The sequence below is a fragment of the Prionailurus viverrinus genome, chromosome B1 (genome assembly GCF_022837055.1).
Source record: "Prionailurus viverrinus isolate Anna chromosome B1, UM_Priviv_1.0, whole genome shotgun sequence".
Taxonomy (NCBI): domain Eukaryota; kingdom Metazoa; phylum Chordata; class Mammalia; order Carnivora; family Felidae; genus Prionailurus; species Prionailurus viverrinus.
In genome coordinates this window covers 172722146-172740141 of record NC_062564.1, presented here as the reverse complement: position 1 = coordinate 172740141, position 17996 = coordinate 172722146, and the positions used below count along the sequence as shown (strand labels likewise).

Genomic DNA, 17996 nt, shown 5'->3' with positions numbered 1-17996 from the left:
TATAACCTCATGAGTCCCAATAACAAACCTTGAGAGATGGCTTTGGGGGTAACCACAGGGTGTTGAAAGGGATGAGGCCAGGATTATCAAAGGATAAACTAATGGATTCCTTCTTGAGAAGGGTTTATTTAAGTTTTCCTCATCTATGATTTTTGGATCAGGAAATATGTTAGAAATGATGATTTAATATTGTAAGAAATATGTTATTAATTCACTGAAATTCACCTAAACTGTGGTGCATTCTTGCATATTAGCCCATTGCATTATTTAAAATTTTAGATTTGCTGTTCCCTTTTTTGTTCTACATTTTATTTGGGACAATTTTTGTTTCCTCATTGCCTTCTAAGTAGCAAATATCAAAAGTGTTTACTGGTGATCTTTTTATAATTAAAGGGTAGTCTCCATGAGCAGAAGATGAAAGAAGCCAATCACCTTGCTGCCGTGGAGATCTTTGAGAAAGTCAATGCCTCCTTGCTGCCACAGAACGTTTTAGACCTCCACGGGCTGCATGTGGATGAAGCTATAGAACATTTGATGACAGTTTTACAGCAGAAAACTGAAGGTAGGACTGTGGTAATGACAAATTATCAGTAGAAAATATGTTTTTGCTTATATTGGTAAATTTACCAATTCAGGAGAATCTGAATTTTCAGGCTCAGGATATCTGTGTCACATTTATAGATGTTTGTATTAGGTTCATTCTTCACAGGGACGTTCTTGGAAAAGAATCCTCATTAGCCTGGTCATTAACATTTTGTTTATATTTTCCTATTTTATTTATTTAAAAAAAAAAAATTTTTTTTAACGTTTATTTATTTTTGAGACAGAGAGAGAGAGAGCATGAACGGGGGAGGGTCAGAGAGAGAGGGAGACACAGAATTTGAAATAGGCTCCAGGCTCTGAGCGGTCAGCACAGAGCCCGACACGGGGCTCGAACTCACAGACCGTGAGATCATGACCTGAGCCAAAGTCGGACGCTTAACCGACTGAGCCACCCAGGTGCCCCTTTATTTTCCTATTTTAGTTATATTGGTATTCTCTTGTTGTATTTATTAAAGAGAGGGCATGGTGTAGAGAACAAACCAAGGGTTGATGGAGGGAAGGTGGGCAGAGGATGGGCTAAATGGGTGATGGGCATTAAGGAGGGTACTTGTGATGAGCACTGGGGGTTATATGTAAGTGATGAATCACTGAATTCTACTCCTGAAACCAATATTACACGATATGTTTACTAACTAGAATTTAAATAAAAATTTGAAAAAAAAATAAAGGGAGAGCATGGTATAATCTGGGAATCTTCTGTGACTTATAAATGAGACTTTTCAGGAATATCATACATCTTTATTCAGTAGACATTTATTAAAGCTAATAGATTTATTAAAGCTAATAGATTCAGTAGACATTTATTTTTTTTTTAAAAAATTTTTTTTTTTCAACGTTTATTTATTTTTGGGACAGAGAGAGACAGAGCATGAACGGGGGAGGGGCAGAGAGAGAGGGAGACACAGAATCGGAAACAGGCTCCAGGCTCTGAGCCATCAGCCCAGAGCCTGACGCGGGGCTCGAACTAACGGACCGCGAGTTCGTGACCTGGCTGAAGTCGGACGCTTAACCGACTGCGCCACCCAGGCGCCCCAGTAGACATTTATTAAAGCTAATATTAAAGCTATTAAAGCTTATAGATTAGATGTAACTTGTTCAGTAGATATTTAATAAAATGCAGAAATAAATAAGGTCTGAAGATTTTTACAGAATTATCACAAAAGGCAGACTTTCTGAGTGTTTGCATTACGGAAGTGCTCCCTCTCTCTCCCTTTCTGCTTGTATATGTCTTTGCAGGTCATGGAAAGGACACTACCTGCTTCTTCTCTAAATTCTACCTCTTCCCAGGGCTTTGGATAAGGATCTTTTTCCATCCAGTATCATGTACTTCATATACATTAACGTATCTTGTTTCTTTTTCATTATCAGATGGTAGCACTTAGAACTAAGTTCAGTCTGTTTTAGTTCCCCCATGCTCTAATACTAGAAGTCATCTCCTTTACCACTACTAGAGTAGTTTTGAATTCTCAACTTACCTTTTTATTGTGGAGACATGGAGTCCCATGCTTCAGCTGTGACCCTGTAGCTCCATAATCCTGCCTGTTAATTAATAGTTGTATTATTCTGGTTAATATATATATGAAGGCTTTAAACTATACTTTATATAGGTTTATCAATTCAACATGTATTATTTATAATTAATTAAATACTTGATTAAATATGACTGATGCAGAGGTTGAAAACTGATCTGTTTACCATGAACACCCTGTTGAAATACTTGCAGTAATGTAATAAAACACTTGCGTGCCCATAAATCTGAGTGATGATATTTTACCATATATACTTCATATTTTATTTTTATTCTCCCCTTTGTATTCTTCCCAGACTTTTTTTTTAAGATTTTATTTTTTTAAGTAATCTGTATACCCAACGTGGGGTTTGGACCCACAACCCTGAGATCAAGAGTTGAATGCTCTACCGACTGAGTCAGCCAGGCACCCCTATTCTTCCCAATCGTTTTCTCTTTCTTCCTTCTCTTTCTAGTGGAAATCAACATCTTTCAGGTTGGTTCCTAACTAGTTTTTAAAAATAAGTACTTTACTATATGTATTTTCATCAATAATCAGTCTGTAGTATTTCTTTTGTGCATTTAAAAAAATGAATGTACATGATTTCACACTATACTTTTCAACCAAGCCATTTGTTTTCACCCAGTACAGTTTTCAAGATACACTTATGTTGATGGTCTGATTTTTTTTCTTGTAACTGTTGTACAGTATTCAAGTGTCATGTCATAATGTATCCATTTCTCTACTCACAGGCATGTAGTTATAATGTCACAATATCAACATATCAACATGTGTACTCTCACTGCTATCTTCTTTCCTGGCTTTTTATACTGAAAAATTAAGAACCCATAGAGGAGTTGAAGTAATTGTATAATAAAAATTCATATATCTTTTACCTAGATTGATCAGTTGTTAACATTTGGCCATATTGCCTAATGTCTTTAAAATTGCTTTTTGCTGAACCATTTGAAAAAAAATTTTTTAATGTTTTTATTTATTTTTGAGACAGAGAGAGACAGAGCATGAACAGGGGAGGGACAGAGAGAGAGGGAGACACAGAATCTGAAGCAGGCTCCAGGCTCTGAGCTGTCAGCACAGAGCCCGACGCGGGGCTCGAACTCACGGACTGTGAGATCATGACCTGAGCTGAAGTCGGATGCTTAACCAACTGAGCCACCCAGGAGCCCCTTGCTGAACCATTTGGAAATAAAATGTTAAACATTGTGGTACCTTACCTCTATATACCTCAGCATGTTTATCTCTCAGAAACAAATCCATTCTACATAATTGCAGTACCATTGTCACTTTTAAGATATTTAACATTGTTATAATATTGTCTGGTATACAGGCCACATTCACACTTCTCCAGTGTATGGAAATGTCTTGTTTAGCTGTGCCATTTTTTCCCTCTCAACTCAGGATCCAGTCAGACATCACATTCTCCAGTTGACAGTCCCATGGCTGTAGCCTTCAGAATGTAGAAATAGTTCCGGGATGCCTGGCTGGCTCAGTTGTAGAGTGTGACCCTTGATCTCAGGGTTGTGAATTCGAGCCCCACATTGGATGTAGAGATTACTTAATATATATATATAAAAATAGTTCCTCAGCCTATTTTTTTCTTCTGTGTTATTGACATTTTTGAAGACTCCAAGCCTTTGGTAGATTGACCTACAATTTTAATTTCTCTGATTGTTTCCTCGTGATTAGATTTAGTTAAAGATTTTTTTTTTGGTAAAAAATGCTGCATAGGTGATGTTAGGTCATCCTTGGTGAACATATCAGGAGACATAATATGGTCAGATTGCCCCATTATTGATGATGTTAAGTTTGATTTCTTAGCTGAGGTGGGACTCTGTTAGGTTTCCCTATGTAAATGTATCTTTTCTTTCTTTATAATTAACTAGTAATTTTTTGGCAATTGATACTTTGCAACTATGTGAATAACTATTCTCTTGCAATATTTCACCTAGTAATTTTAGCCTCCATTGATGATGCTTGACTGAATCAATTATTATATTGGTGGTTGGATAATGGTGTTTTAGAATTTGTGTTTGTACTATGTCTATTAGACATTCTTTGGTAAAGTAAAGAATTCTCCTCCTCTAGTTGTTTTTTAAATAGAATTTTGGAAATCTTTGAGAAAATCTAGAAAACAATAATAAAGATTTGAAAAGAGAAAATTTAAGAGCATTTTAAATATATTATTTAGTCTGGAGGGAAAAACTTACATAGAAGTATTATAAGAGAATATTCTGTCTATAGAGGGTGAATACATCATTTACTCAATAAAAATTCGATTATTGTATATTCTAGGCATCAAGAATAAAGCAGTGAAAAAGATACACAGTCCCTATTTTTATGGGGTTTGGTGTCTAGTAGGGTAGATGACAGTGAGCAAATAGTTACATAATAATAAGCACCGTGATAAGAGAGTATAGGTTGTCATGTTTCATTTAGCATAAACTCCTAAATCCCTATGTAATCTGTTCCTTGCCTGCCTCCCTATTCTCATCTTATGTTTTGCTCCTCTTTCTGTTTTATCTACACTGTCATTTCTTGCCATCTAGGCTTCCCACTAATAGCCTCTTGCAGTACTCCTGTGTATCACAGTATTTATAAAAAGCTTATTACATAGTTGAATATTAAAATCTGTCTTTATGGCCAGGAATTGAGTCAGCAATGATTATTGAATCATCATTGTTTATAGAACCTTTCATTCAACACCCAACAGCAACTTTTAAATAAATGATTGAATAAAGGGTAAGCATTCCTTTCATTTCATATATGAGGAAATTAATAATTTGAAAAGTTTAGTAAAATGGAAAATAATAAGTGTTGGTAAGGATGTGGAGAATTGGAACCCTTTATATTGCTAGTGGGAGTATTAAATGGTACAGCCACAGTGGAAAAGGTTGGCATTCCTCAAAAGATTAAACACAGAGTTACCATATGACCTAGCAGTTCTAGTTATGTATACAAGAAAATTGAAAACACAATTCATCCACACACAGACTTGTACATGAATGTTCATAATAGCCGAAAAATGGAAACAACCAGATGTCCATCAACTGATGAAAGGACAAACAAAATTTGGTATATCCATACAATGGAATATTATTCAGCCACAAAAAGGAGTCAGGTAGTGATACATGCTACAACATGGATGAACCTTGTAAACATGCTTTGTGAAAGAAGCCAGGTACAAAAGGGCCACTTTATTATATGGTTCCCATTTATATGAAATGTTCACAATAGACAAACCAATAGAGACAAAGTATATTAGTGGTTACTGTGGCTAGAAAGTAGGGACTGGGGAGTAACTGCTAACAAGTACAGAATTTCTTTCTGAGACAATGGAGTGTTCTGGAATTAGTATTGATAGTTGAACAGTGTTTTGATATACTAAAATCCACTGAATTATACATTTTAAAATCATGAATTTTATGTTTTATGAATTATATCTCAATTAAAAAAATTACAAGAAAAAAAAGAGCTAAATAACTTGTATAAGGTGATGCTTGGTCAGACCCAATATACAAATCCTTTCTGAAGCCAGGCCCACTGTTGTGCATGTTGACACCTGTGGTAGTCTGTAGGTACTGTTAGTCACCACTAGATGGTAGTATTGTTGAACAGAAATGTATCCAGGGGAAAATCTGTGATTCTGCCCTCCACTGCTTTTAGTTATAAAAGATGATTGTCAAACTTGGGGATGAACAACAACAAAAAAGATATCTGACCCTTAAGTGCCTTCTGATTAGAATATACATCACTACCACCAATGATGTTTTTACTACTTTATAGGGATTTACAGGGAACAGAGGAACAGGTTAAATGGCACCATGGGGATACAATCAACAATATTTAGACTGTAAAAATCTAGGATAAATGATCCAAGTTTTTCAACCAGTTGTAGAGAAAAGCCCAGGGGGAGGGGGAACATTTAGATTAAAAGTTACTTCAGAGATATATCAACCAAATGCAATGTGTGGTCTTGTTTCAACCCTGATTTAAGTAAGTCACTGTAAAACCATTTTTTTGAGGGAGACTTTCAGCCATTTTTAGAAACATGATATTAAGGAACTGTTTTTAAGATGTGATGGTAGTATCGTGGTTCTTTTTATTTTGTAAGAGTCCTTTTTGAAATATATAATGAAATATTTACAGTAGAAATGGTAAGAAATTTGAGATAGGCTTAAAAATGAGTTAAGTAGTTTTTTTTAAAGGTGATAAGTGACAGGAATAGCCTGAAATTTGGGGACCTAAACATATACCTGAATTCATGCAACAAACATCCTTTGAACACCTACTTTATTTGAAGCATGTGATTCAACTGTTGAACATTTTCAGAGCAGAGAATTTAAAAATGAAGTGTTATGGGGTGCTTGGGTGGCTCAGTTGGTTGAGCGTCTGACTCTTGATTTTGGCTCAGGTAAATGATCTCATGGTTCAAGGGAGTGAGCCCTGCATCTGGCTCTGTGTTGACTGTATGGGCCTGCTTGGGATTCTCTCTCTCCCTGTCTCTCTGCCCCTCTCTCACTCACACTTACTCTCAAAATAAATAAACATTAAAAATACATAAATAAAAATGAGGTGTTATACATGACTGCCCTGATAAGGGGAGCAGCGGTGAAGGAATGATGAGAGTGACTTATGGATAGTTAAGATATCTAAGGTTTCTTTTAAGTAAACTTTGTAATGTCACATCTATAAAGAACAATGTACAGGTAATAATTATATAGCATAAAAACTTTTTTACAAAGTGACTACCCTGTGTAGCCAGCACCCAGGAAGAGTTGAATTTTGAACAAAATATTGCTTGAAATAATGGGTAATGGACTAGTGTAGAAATGGAGATCTTAAGCAAAGAAGGAATTAGAAATATAAGCAACATACCCTCTTAAAATTCCAGGCTAAATATTGCCTTGGAGATGTGAGACTTGAAAAACTGTTTGTGGATCTGCTGGAGTCTTAGGGCAACTTAGTGAGCAGAATATAGAATATTTATATTGTATATATATGTATCTATTTTATGCTAATGATCAAAACTTGTGCTATTTATCACAAAGGAAGAAGATATTTAGTTCATTAAATCAACTCTTATTATTAACAGAGTTTTTGTTACTTTATTGCAGCAGTTATTGACTTTCAGGGTTTCTGTACTTAATTTTCACAAGATCATATCCAAAGCAAGAGCTACATTCTTGTAAGAGGCCTAGATTCATTTGATATTTAAAAATCATCTCTTTGGAAGAGTTTCTTCTTTTCTTCTTCTTCTTTTTTTTTTTTTAAAGTTTTATTTATTTATTTTTTAGTAATCTCTACACCCAATGTGGGGCTCAAACTCATGACCCTGAGATTGAGAGTTGCATGCTCTTCCGACTGAGCCAGGCAGGTGCCTTTGGAAGAGTTTCTTAACAATTGTCTATCTTTAACAATAAGATAGTCCATGCTGTAATTAGTGGATTTGCTAATAGCGATTCCTGAAGGGTGATATCCTATAAAGTAGTTGCTTTAGATCCCATTTTACTGATAAGGAAACAGACACAGATAGGCAAGTAACTTGTCCATTGTCATACTGCCCAGTCATTTGGTGGCAGAGCTCCTAATCAGACCAAAGCTGGCTGGCTGGCTTCAGAGTATTTAATTAAAAGGGTCATTGTGAAGATTCTTAGTTAATAAATATAAGTAGCTTAAAGCAATTCCTGACTCCAACTATGTAATAATTGTTAGATGTCATTAATATTACTATTGTCATTATCATTATTTTAGAGAGAAATTCTGGTAGCACATAGAAATCTCCCTCCCCACTGGAGAAGAAATTTCACTTATGTTTAGGCACTTGAATTGCTTTGAGACTTCCATACTTAAACAATGTAGATGAAATATCCATTTAAAAACATCAATTTTGGTGCTTTTTGAAGTTATAAATCTGTAAATCCCCATGAAAGTAATTTTATATGTATTTGAGTAGTTAAAGCTTGTTTTCTATTGAGAATGTAAGACAAATGAATTTTAACTGGTCCAATTCCTGTTGTAACAGAATTTAAGCAGAATGGTGGTAAGTCCTATCTCTCTGTGATTACGGGGAGAGGAAACCACAGCCAAGGAGGAGTTGCTCGCATCAAACCAGCCGTCATTAAATACCTCACAAGCCATAGCTTCAGGTGAGTAGAGATTTCTGTTATTGATAATGGCAATGTCCATATACAGATAATAAACACTAATAGTATGCTCAAATGAGTTATTAGAGTAGTTAACTAAATTTAAACATCTGATATTAGCCACAAATTCATGCTTAAATTATAACTTTTCCTGCTGGTCTTAATGATATTCAGAAAACCAGAAATGAAGGAAAAATACATTTTGTTTTTGAAGTAATCATCTGACAAAACTGTTTCATAGATTTAAAATCTAACAGAAAGTAATATGATTGTGTTTCTTTGATAATGTATTATTCAAGATAATTAGATTATGTGTATCATCGTCTAAGGTTGCTAATTATTTATTTGAAAGGATATACATATTTGTGGATTTTGGAAGGAATTTCTGCTGAAATGTGATTATAATGGATTTGTTTAAACTTTAGCAGAAATACTCCAGTCAGTATGAATTTATACATCTTCATAAATTAAATGCCATTAATAATCTTAGCTGTGACAAACGTGAAATGAACTTTTTATTAAGTGATTATTATTCAGTAACAGAAAATGACAAGAGAAGTCTAAGAAGAAAGATCTGTTGATGGATAGATTCACTGAGGATGTATACCATTAGGTACCTACCTCCCCCTAGTTCTAGTTTTAGTTAGTGTGGCATATTTTGTTTATGCCATGTAATAAAATGTTGTTTGGCTACATTATAGAAAATAGTAGCATTAATTCTGATCACAAAAACAGACGACGTTTTAGAGTTACTGTTACAAAAGGAGTAGTTGGACTGGAGCATTATCATGTTGGGATTAATGATCTATTGTAGAGACTAGTGTTTTTTAAATTTCACACTGAGGGACTTGGAAGCATTTCATGGCCTGATGAATCAGACTTATGTTAGAGATTTCTTTTTAGTACTGACTTAATGCATAGAAATAATGTAACACAGACATCATCTTATCCTTCACATACCATGCTGTTCTTCATGAAAGTTGAGTTCAGGCTTGAGATTTTTGAAAAATCTTAAATAACTACTAAGTTAGGAGTTATCCCTCTAGCTTTAGGATTGTTTATTTTTACAATGGATTAAAAGTACATAAGCATAGATATCACTCCTGGATACTGACTTAATAATAAAGGAGAGTACTTTGATAGTAACTATTTCATTTAGCGTAGATATTTGGAATTGATTACATGATATATTCCTTAACCAGTTTGAAATTTTTACCTAAAATAACTGTTTTCTCATTTCTATAGGTTCTCTGAAATTAAACCAGGGTGCTTGAAAGTCATGCTAAAGTAAAATAAACGTCCTTGACTTAGAAGTGTGAAGGTTTGTAGGTTAGTTTTATTTACAGTAATTTAGTCAATTTTACTGTACACATGTATTTTATTAGAAATGTCCAATTATAACAAAAACATTATAATGATGTTTTTCAGAATTCAAGAGAAGTTTAATTTTTTACGGAATCAAATGCCAAATACGTTGTCTGTTAAAAATACTGAAGAGAATTTTTATTGATTATAAAGTGTCCAAGAAAATTATCAGCTGTGGTTTTAAAGTTTGAAGTGCTCTGATTCTTTTTCAGAGAGAAAATGTTACCTTTGTGTTAATTGTTGTTAACATTTAGTAAAATCCAAAAGGCATCTTTGAGAGGCATTTAAAGTGCTTTGAGACCTGGTACATGCCCATCAAAGGCTTGTATTAAAAGAAGGAGAAGTAGTGGTAGTAGTAATGAAAGAAAGGAAATGTAACAAAAGCACTTGAATGCTTTTTGATATCAAAGCTAAATACAAAAAATCATTTCATTTTGCCATATCCTGCAGGAAGAAAGACATGCTGTTTGTACTTTCTTCTGTTTTGTATATGATCTTGATCTCTTACCTTTTGTTCGTTTGTTCTGTATGTGTGCATTTTCTAGGAGGAAAGTTGGAGCCTGAGATTATATTGCAGTTTTATACCTTCTGTAGGCAGTAAAGTTTTTAGAGAAGATGAAATGGTTAGATATCTACAAGTATCAGTGTCTTAATAGAACTGCTTCTAGAGCTGTCTGTGTAAGTGGTATTTAAGACAGTACTAAAGAGCTATATTTTATATTTGAGTCATATAATTTCTAAACAGTAGTGGGTCAAGAGCCTATTAACTTAAATGTAGAAGACATTTTTGATATAATCTTTAAAGGAATCCTTACAATTTAAAAGTTTTTTACCTTTGTTTTTTAAAAAAGAGTCAACTTTCTGAAAGGAAACTTTCATTGACTTTGTTTTGTGTGAGCTAAAAAGTCCTGTTAGTATGTCAACTATAAAATGTAAATTTCATTTATACACGTTTAATGTGGTAAAGTGTAGTTTTTCAGTATAAAACAATGGCTTAAATAAATTTGTCTTTGGATATGGAGAATATTTCCAACATATGTAATTTAACAAACAGTTGTGTTGGATTTTGATAAGCTTAAACATCATTTGGATCAGGAATTATAGGGTTGAGCTATTACTGAAAGAATCCTGAACTACAGAATGGTTTCTCAAAAGAACAGACATTTTAATGAAAATAAAACTCAAAAACACATTTTTGCATATCATGAAAGCATGCTTTTAAAAGAAGACCTGTATCATTACATTTATTTCCACGAAAATAAAATGTTTATTATTTAGAAATGATTAGTGAGTGGTATTGAAATGTTTTCTCATGGTTGTAATAATTTGTTTAAAAAAGAAAAAATGCCACCAGTTTAGCATATGTTTTTTGTAATGTCTAGAGGAGTTGTATACATTAAAAATAAAGCAATTCGTTTCAAGAACTTACTATAAAACTACAACTGTTAATGAAGTAAAATGTTTTTATGTATAAATTAATATGATTTAAGAAATGTGAATAATAGTACTAAAACCTGGGGTTACTTGAGGGTGTGCAGCTGCATACTCATTTTCCATGATTTTATATTTCCTCACCCAGTTTAAAAAAGCATTACTTTTGAGCACTTCGGCTAGATTTATTTCAGTATTATTGTAATTATGATTAGTGTGGGAGCAGTCAAAAAGAACAAGGGATGAAGTGTTTTGTGGGCAGAAACCAAATGAAAGAAGCTATGTTTTCTGCTGTATCAACCTTAATGTTAGGCTTTATTTTGGTAAATCTAAGGTATTTTTTCTTCGTCATATCATTCATAAGTATATAGGCAAATTTTGAGCATATGTGCTTTTATGAAGTTGTTTTAATCCTAAACTGCCTCCCACCTCACTGTCTAGCATAGTTTAAACAACACATAATTATGAAAGAAAAATTTTATAGTTTCTCCTTTCTTGTTTTGCCCATTTCTAAATCCTATATGCCAAAGGTAAACATAGTTTGGGGATTATCAAATTTTTCTCTTGCTCTTTTCCAAGCCCTGTGTGTCAAAAGTAAGGAAGAGTGTGTGGATTATCAACATCTTCAGGTATTGGTATATTAGTGCTAATACAGGTCTAATTAGAATGGCTCTTTGCAAATGTATTAATATTTTAAAAGTACAACACTTCTGTAGTTTGGAAGGTTTTAGTAACTGTTCTGTCTTTTCACTAGTCTCTCATCTGTGTCTACCAGGAGAAAAAAGAGAACTAATGTGGAAACTACAGGGAACGAGGGGTTAGACTTAGGAAACTCTTCAACAGTATTTTCAATTCATCCACTTCCTTACTTCAACATGAGTTATGGAAGCATGTTGTCTTAGGTTTATTGGCTGTTCATATAACTCATATTATTTTCAAGTTGAGGTTTTTTTCAATTTATTAGTGTTTCCATACTATTTGCAATTCTATGGCCTTTATGCGGCATATTATGTAGTAGAAATTCTGACTTATACTTTAAAGTGTTTTGTTTATTCAATACATTTTGAGAAGAAAGGTTAAATAATTCTGTTGGGTTGTTTCCAGTCCTTATTTCAGTCTTTTTCTTTTTAAATTCAAGTGTTTTGTGTGCTTAGAAAGCGGACATATGTAATAGCGAGATTGGTTATTTCTGAGCTGGAAATCGGAAACTTTGAGACTCAGGAAATTGCTCTGACAATGTTTTAACTGCTCTCAATTTAAGAAAATGACAAAATGTATAAAAAAGACACAAAAATAATGTGTGCTGTTTTTTCCAAGTGCTTTCCTAAGTGCTTTCCCATTGTGCAATGAGGTGAAGTTTGATAATTTTCTGTGTAGTGGTTAAATATTGCTTATTTTTATTTACATGGTAAAGAAAACAAATTTAAATGTTTGTGTGGCCAAAAAGAAGTGTCATTTAAAAGGTTAAGTGAATTTATGTAGAATGTATGTTAATGGTGCTTATTTTTAAAATGTAATTCAAGTTTACAGTATTATTAAAGCCTCTTTATAGAATTTAGTAGAGAAACAAGGCTGGAAGACATGTACATCCTGAAGAGCCTTTTATAACTTAACATTATAGAATGACAAATTTTATTATTTTCCTTAAAGTTGAGCAGTTGATTTTTATGGTCCAAATGGTGAACCTGTTATTAACAAATGATTGATTTAACCATGAAACTTCTCATTAAAATATAATATTGCAGCTATCAGTTGGAGAATATATTATAAAATTTTCAGACAGTATATCAGAAATGAGATGTTTTTATTTGTACTATAAAGAAAATGTAATTTTGCTGTTAACTCTGTACTTTTTTATTGAAAATGTTTTATAACTTTGCTTTTAAAATTTCTTATGAAACCATTTGCAGATTACATACTTAATTTAATAAAATACTTTAGCCACAGTCCACTGTGAGGAAATCCTTCATTTGATGTGGTAGGGTTAGTGGTTTAAATATTAAAATATATCTTTATGTGTAACTTTGTAATTTCAAGGGAAAGAAAAGGGTCATAAAATTTTTATTTCTGTACCACAGCTTTTATTCTTTGCTATAGCAAATAGGGGTCCACTTTTGAACCAGGTAAATTATCTTTTTGATGGTAAAATTAAGAATAGTGGCTCTAAAGAACTCAAGTAATACTTTAATTAGTATTAAAGACCTTTGAACTTTATTCAGCCCACAGCAGAATAATTCACTCAGTTAGCATCGACTTAAAATTTTTTATTTAACAAATATTAGTTAAGCACTTGTCACTGGGGATACAATCTGAGACAGAGCTTCTCTCTACAGGTGTCTTATAATTCTCATCAACTCTCTGTGCATAGTTATTTATGCTATGAAGCACTTCCATGTATGTTATATTTTAAGACTCAAGAGAATCTTACTACATAGTTGTCTTACAGAGGCTTAGAGAAGCCAACTCATTTGCTAGTTAGTGGCAGAGGTAAGACTGCAACCTAGGTTCTCTAACTCCTACTATAGAACAACTACTTTTTTCATACAAGTAAGAATTATTACTTAAAAATAATATTCCATTACCGCCAAGTAAGAGAGAGATATGTGGCTCTACTGTATAAGTCTATGAAAAACTGCCACTTACAAATCTGCCTTCCTCCTATATCTAAAGGAAGCTGGTATCATGGGTTTTCCAGTGACAAAAATAAAAGTTTATTTCTCTCTTAATGTAATACAGACTCAAGGTCTGATGGGTGTGCTCATTTCCATGAATTTTTTGGAGATCTAGGATCCTTTAATTTTTAGCTTACCACCCTTATCATACCCAAGCTGTGGCCTTCATTTCCTAAACCAGGGTGGGTAGCTAGAGCTCTAATAATCAAACCTGCATTCTGTTGGGAGGCAGGACAAAGAAGAAAGGAGCAATGGGCAAGTGCCAGCAATTTTTTTTTTTTTTATAATAGATATTTGGAAGTTGCCATTCAACACTTCCACTTATATCTTATTGGCTGGAACTTAGTCATGTGGTCACATCTAGCTGCAAGAGATGCTGGAAAATTATCTTTATTTCAGTGTGTACTATATGTTCAACTACAACATGGACATTCTCTTGGAGGAAAGAGCATGGATATTAGGGGAATTAATAGCAGTTTCTGCCACATTTTTCATCACTGAATGTAAATAATGTGAAAATTAGTTCTTGATGCATTCTGTCAACATATCTTTGTTGATGATTACTCTGTGCTAGGAATAATAAAAAGGAAATCACAGTTGTATGCATTTTAACTTAAGTATTCAAATGATACCACTAACCAACATGGCTGATCAAGGTGGTGGTTGCTGAAGGTTGGGGTGGTTGTAGCAAAATTTAAAATGAGACAAAAACAAAGTTTGCTACATCGATTGACTCTTATTTTGTGATGATTTCTTTGTAGCATGTGATCCTGTTGGATAGCATTTTACCCACAGCTGATTTTTCAGAATTGGAGTCCATCCTCTCAAACTCTGCCACTGCTTTATCAATGAATTTTTTTTTTTTTTTGATAGTGTAAATCGTTTGTTGTCATTTCAACAGTCTTCACAGCTTCTTCACCAGGAGTAGTTTCCATCTAAAGAAACCACTTTCTGTGCTTGTCTGTAAGAAGCAATTTCTCATCTGTGGAAGTTTTGTGAGATTGCAGCAATTCAGTCACATCTTCAGGTTCCACTTCTAATTCTAGTTTTCTTGTATTTCATCCATATCTGCGGTTACTTCTTCCACTGAAGTCTTGAGTTCCTCCACATCATCCGTGAGGGTTGGAATTACCTCCCAACTCCTGTTAACATTGATATTTTGACCTCTGCTCATGAATCAGGAATGTTCTTAATGGCATTGAGAATGGTGACTCCTTTCCAGAAGGCTTTCATATCCGTCAGAGCAATTACTATCTATGGCAGCTATAGCCTTATGAAATACATTTTTTAAATAATAAGACTTGAAAGTCAAAATGACTCCTTGATCCATGGGTTGCAGAATGGATGTTGTGTGAGCAGACATGAAAACAACAATAATCTTGTATATCTCCATCAGAACTCTTGGGTGGCAAGGTATTGTTGATGAGTAGTCATATTTTGAAAGGAATCTTTTATTTTCGGAGCAGGTCAGTAGACCATGTTATAAGAGCTGTGCTGTCATTCTGGCTTTGTTCCTTGTATAGAGCATAGGGAGAATAGATTTAGCATAATTGTTAAGGGCTCTAGGGTTTTTGGAATGGTAAATGAGCCTCCTCTTAAAGACACCAGCTACATTAGCAGTTAGAAGGCTGTTTCATCTATATCAAAAATCTGTTTAGTGTAGCCACCTTTGTTATTGATCTCAACTGGATCTTCTGGATAATTTGCTACAACTTCTCCAACATCAGCCCATGCTGCTTCACCTTGCACTTTGATGTTACGGTTGTGGCTTCTTTCCCTAAACCTCACGAACCAGTCTCTGCCACCTCCATACTTTTATTCTGCAGCTTCCTCACCTCTCTCAGCTTTAACAGTGGTGAAGAGATTTGGGATCTTGTTCTGGATTGGGCTTTGGCTTAAGGGAATTATGTGGTTGGTTTGATCTATCTGGACCACTGAAACTTTCTCTGTGTCAGCAATAAGGCTGTTTCACTATCTTATTCATATGTTCACTGAAGTAGCACTTTTAATTTCCTTCAACAACTTTTCCTGTGCATTCACAATGTGGCTGTCACAAGAGGTCTAGCTTTCGGCCTTTCTTGGCTTTTGACAGGTCTTCCTCACTAAATCTAATCATTTTTAGTTTTTGATTTAAGGTGACATATGTGACTCTTTCTTTCACTTAAACACTTAGAGGCCATTGTAGGGTTATTAATTGGCCTAATTTTGATATTATTATGTCTCAGAATAGAGAGGCCCAAGGAGAGGGAAAGAGAGAGGGGAGCAGCCAGTGGGGACAGTCAGAACACATATAACATTTACCAAGCACAGTCTGTGCCCCCCCCCAACCAAACAATTACAATAGTAACATCAAAGATCACTGATCACAGACCACCATAACAAATATAATAATAATAATAATAATAATAATAATAATGCAAAAACTTGAAATATTAGAAGAATTGCCAAAATGCGACAGATACAAAATGAACAAATGCTGTTGGAAAAATGGCACCAATAGACTTGCCTGATGCAGAGTTGGCACAAACCTTCATTTTGTAAAAAATACAATCTGTGAAGTGCAATAAAACAAAATGCAATGAAATGAGGTATGCCTTGTAGTTGTCTATCTGCCTGAATGCACAATATAATGCTTTGGGTTTTTTTTTTGGTAGCTTCTATATCCCAGAAAAGGATCTAGTATATAGAATTGGGTACTCAAAAATCAGTGGAATCAAAACCAGTTGAACCTACATCTGATCAAGCCTGTAGACCTAACAACCAACTTATATGAATTACAGAGAACAGAGGAATATGCCAACACCATGGGATGTAACCACCAAATACAGACTGTGGGATGCTCTTACAACACAGTTTCTTCAAGTAAATTGCCAAGGAAAACAAAAACACAGATGGAAAGGGAACCTATACTATTAAGACGGAAGAGGCATATCAACCAATTTGTGGACTTTATTTGTTCAGCCAAAAACTAAGTTTTTTTTTATGACAGTAACACGATGATCGGCAATGTGAACACTGGACACTTAATTATATTAAAAGATTTATTTATTTACTTATTTATTGGATGATGATATTGTGGTCATATTAGGAAAACCCAGTTTCTCCCCCTCCTACCTTTTTCTCTCTTGTATAGAGAAAAACCCAATGCTTCCTCCTGTGTGTTTCTTTTCCGTGTCTCTTCATAATTCACACAAAACACCTTTCTGGTCACCAAACATTGGAGTTTTTTCCCCATACCAAGCAATTCTCTGTGACACAAGTTGGGTGTCTACAGTTCAATTAATTCTTACACTATCTACCCAGAGATAACATCAGATTCTACAGATTAAGGGTTCAGTCCCACAAGACTGTCTCCCCCACTTCAGGTGCTAGTCACAGGTAGTAGGTCCCTAGGTTACCCTCAACTTCTGTCCAACTTCTGTCCGACTTGGGTCCCCATAACCTCCTCACAGTTTTATAAATTTGCTAAAGTGGCTTACAGAATTCAGGGTAACAGTTCCTTATGTTTACTAGTTTATTAAAAGATATGATAAAGGAGACAGATGAACAGCCAGATGAAGAGATACATAAGGCGAGTTCTGGAAGGGTCCTGAGTGTAGGAGCTTCTGTCCCCATGGAGTTGGGGTGCATCACCCTCCTTGTTTGAATGTATTCATCTACCTGAAAGCTCTCCAATATTGGAATTTTGTGGAGACTTTCTCATGTAAGCATGATCAGTTATTAACTCCCATTTCCACCCCCTCTCCTGTCTGTAAGGATGAGGGCTGGGACTGAAAATTCCAAACTTCTGATCATGGTTTGGTCTTTCTGGTGACCGACCCCCATCCAGGATCCTACCCCAGAGTCACCTCAGTAGAATAAATGTTCCTAGTGCTCTTATCACTCAGAAATAGGGGTTTTAGGAGCCCTATGTCAGGAATGGAGTCAGAGACAAGTATTAGAACAAGAGATGCTCCTAGTGTTTTTATCACTTAAATTATTAAAAGGGTTTCAGGAGCTCTGTGCCAGGAACTGGGGGCAGAGACCAATATGTTTTCTATTATCTCAGTGATTATATTTTTTATGTTGAAATACATAAAATGATATGATATCTAGGACTTACTTGAAAATAAGATGAAGTGGGTGGAAGGTACTTAGGAGATTGGCCTAAGTTGGTTAATGTTGAAGTTGGGAGTTTATTAGTCTGCGGTTCTACTTTTAACATATATTCAAAACTCAATAATAAAAAGTATTTTATTTATTTTAGTTATCTT

At 34.4% G+C, this 17996-nt stretch overlaps 1 protein-coding gene across 10 annotated transcripts in view; it reads left to right on the top strand.

The window, feature by feature from the left end:
• The window catches only part of N4BP2 (NEDD4 binding protein 2), an 82596-nt gene extending 65797 nt beyond the window's left edge, over window positions 1-16799 (top strand). For 4 of the 10 annotated variants that reach the window (XM_047855315.1, XM_047855314.1, XM_047855307.1 and 1 more), the window contains 3 exons: window positions 394-562; window positions 8155-8278; window positions 9521-16799. In XM_047855315.1, the coding sequence (XP_047711271.1) occupies window positions 394-562; window positions 8155-8278; window positions 9521-9566 (339 nt within the window). In that variant the 3' untranslated portion in view covers window positions 9567-16799. The remainder of the gene's footprint in view (window positions 1-393; window positions 563-8154; window positions 8279-9520) is intronic. The other 6 variants (XM_047855313.1, XM_047855311.1, XM_047855309.1 and 3 more) reach the window with 6 other exon arrangements.
• The last annotated feature ends 1197 nt before the right edge of the window (window positions 16800-17996 follow it).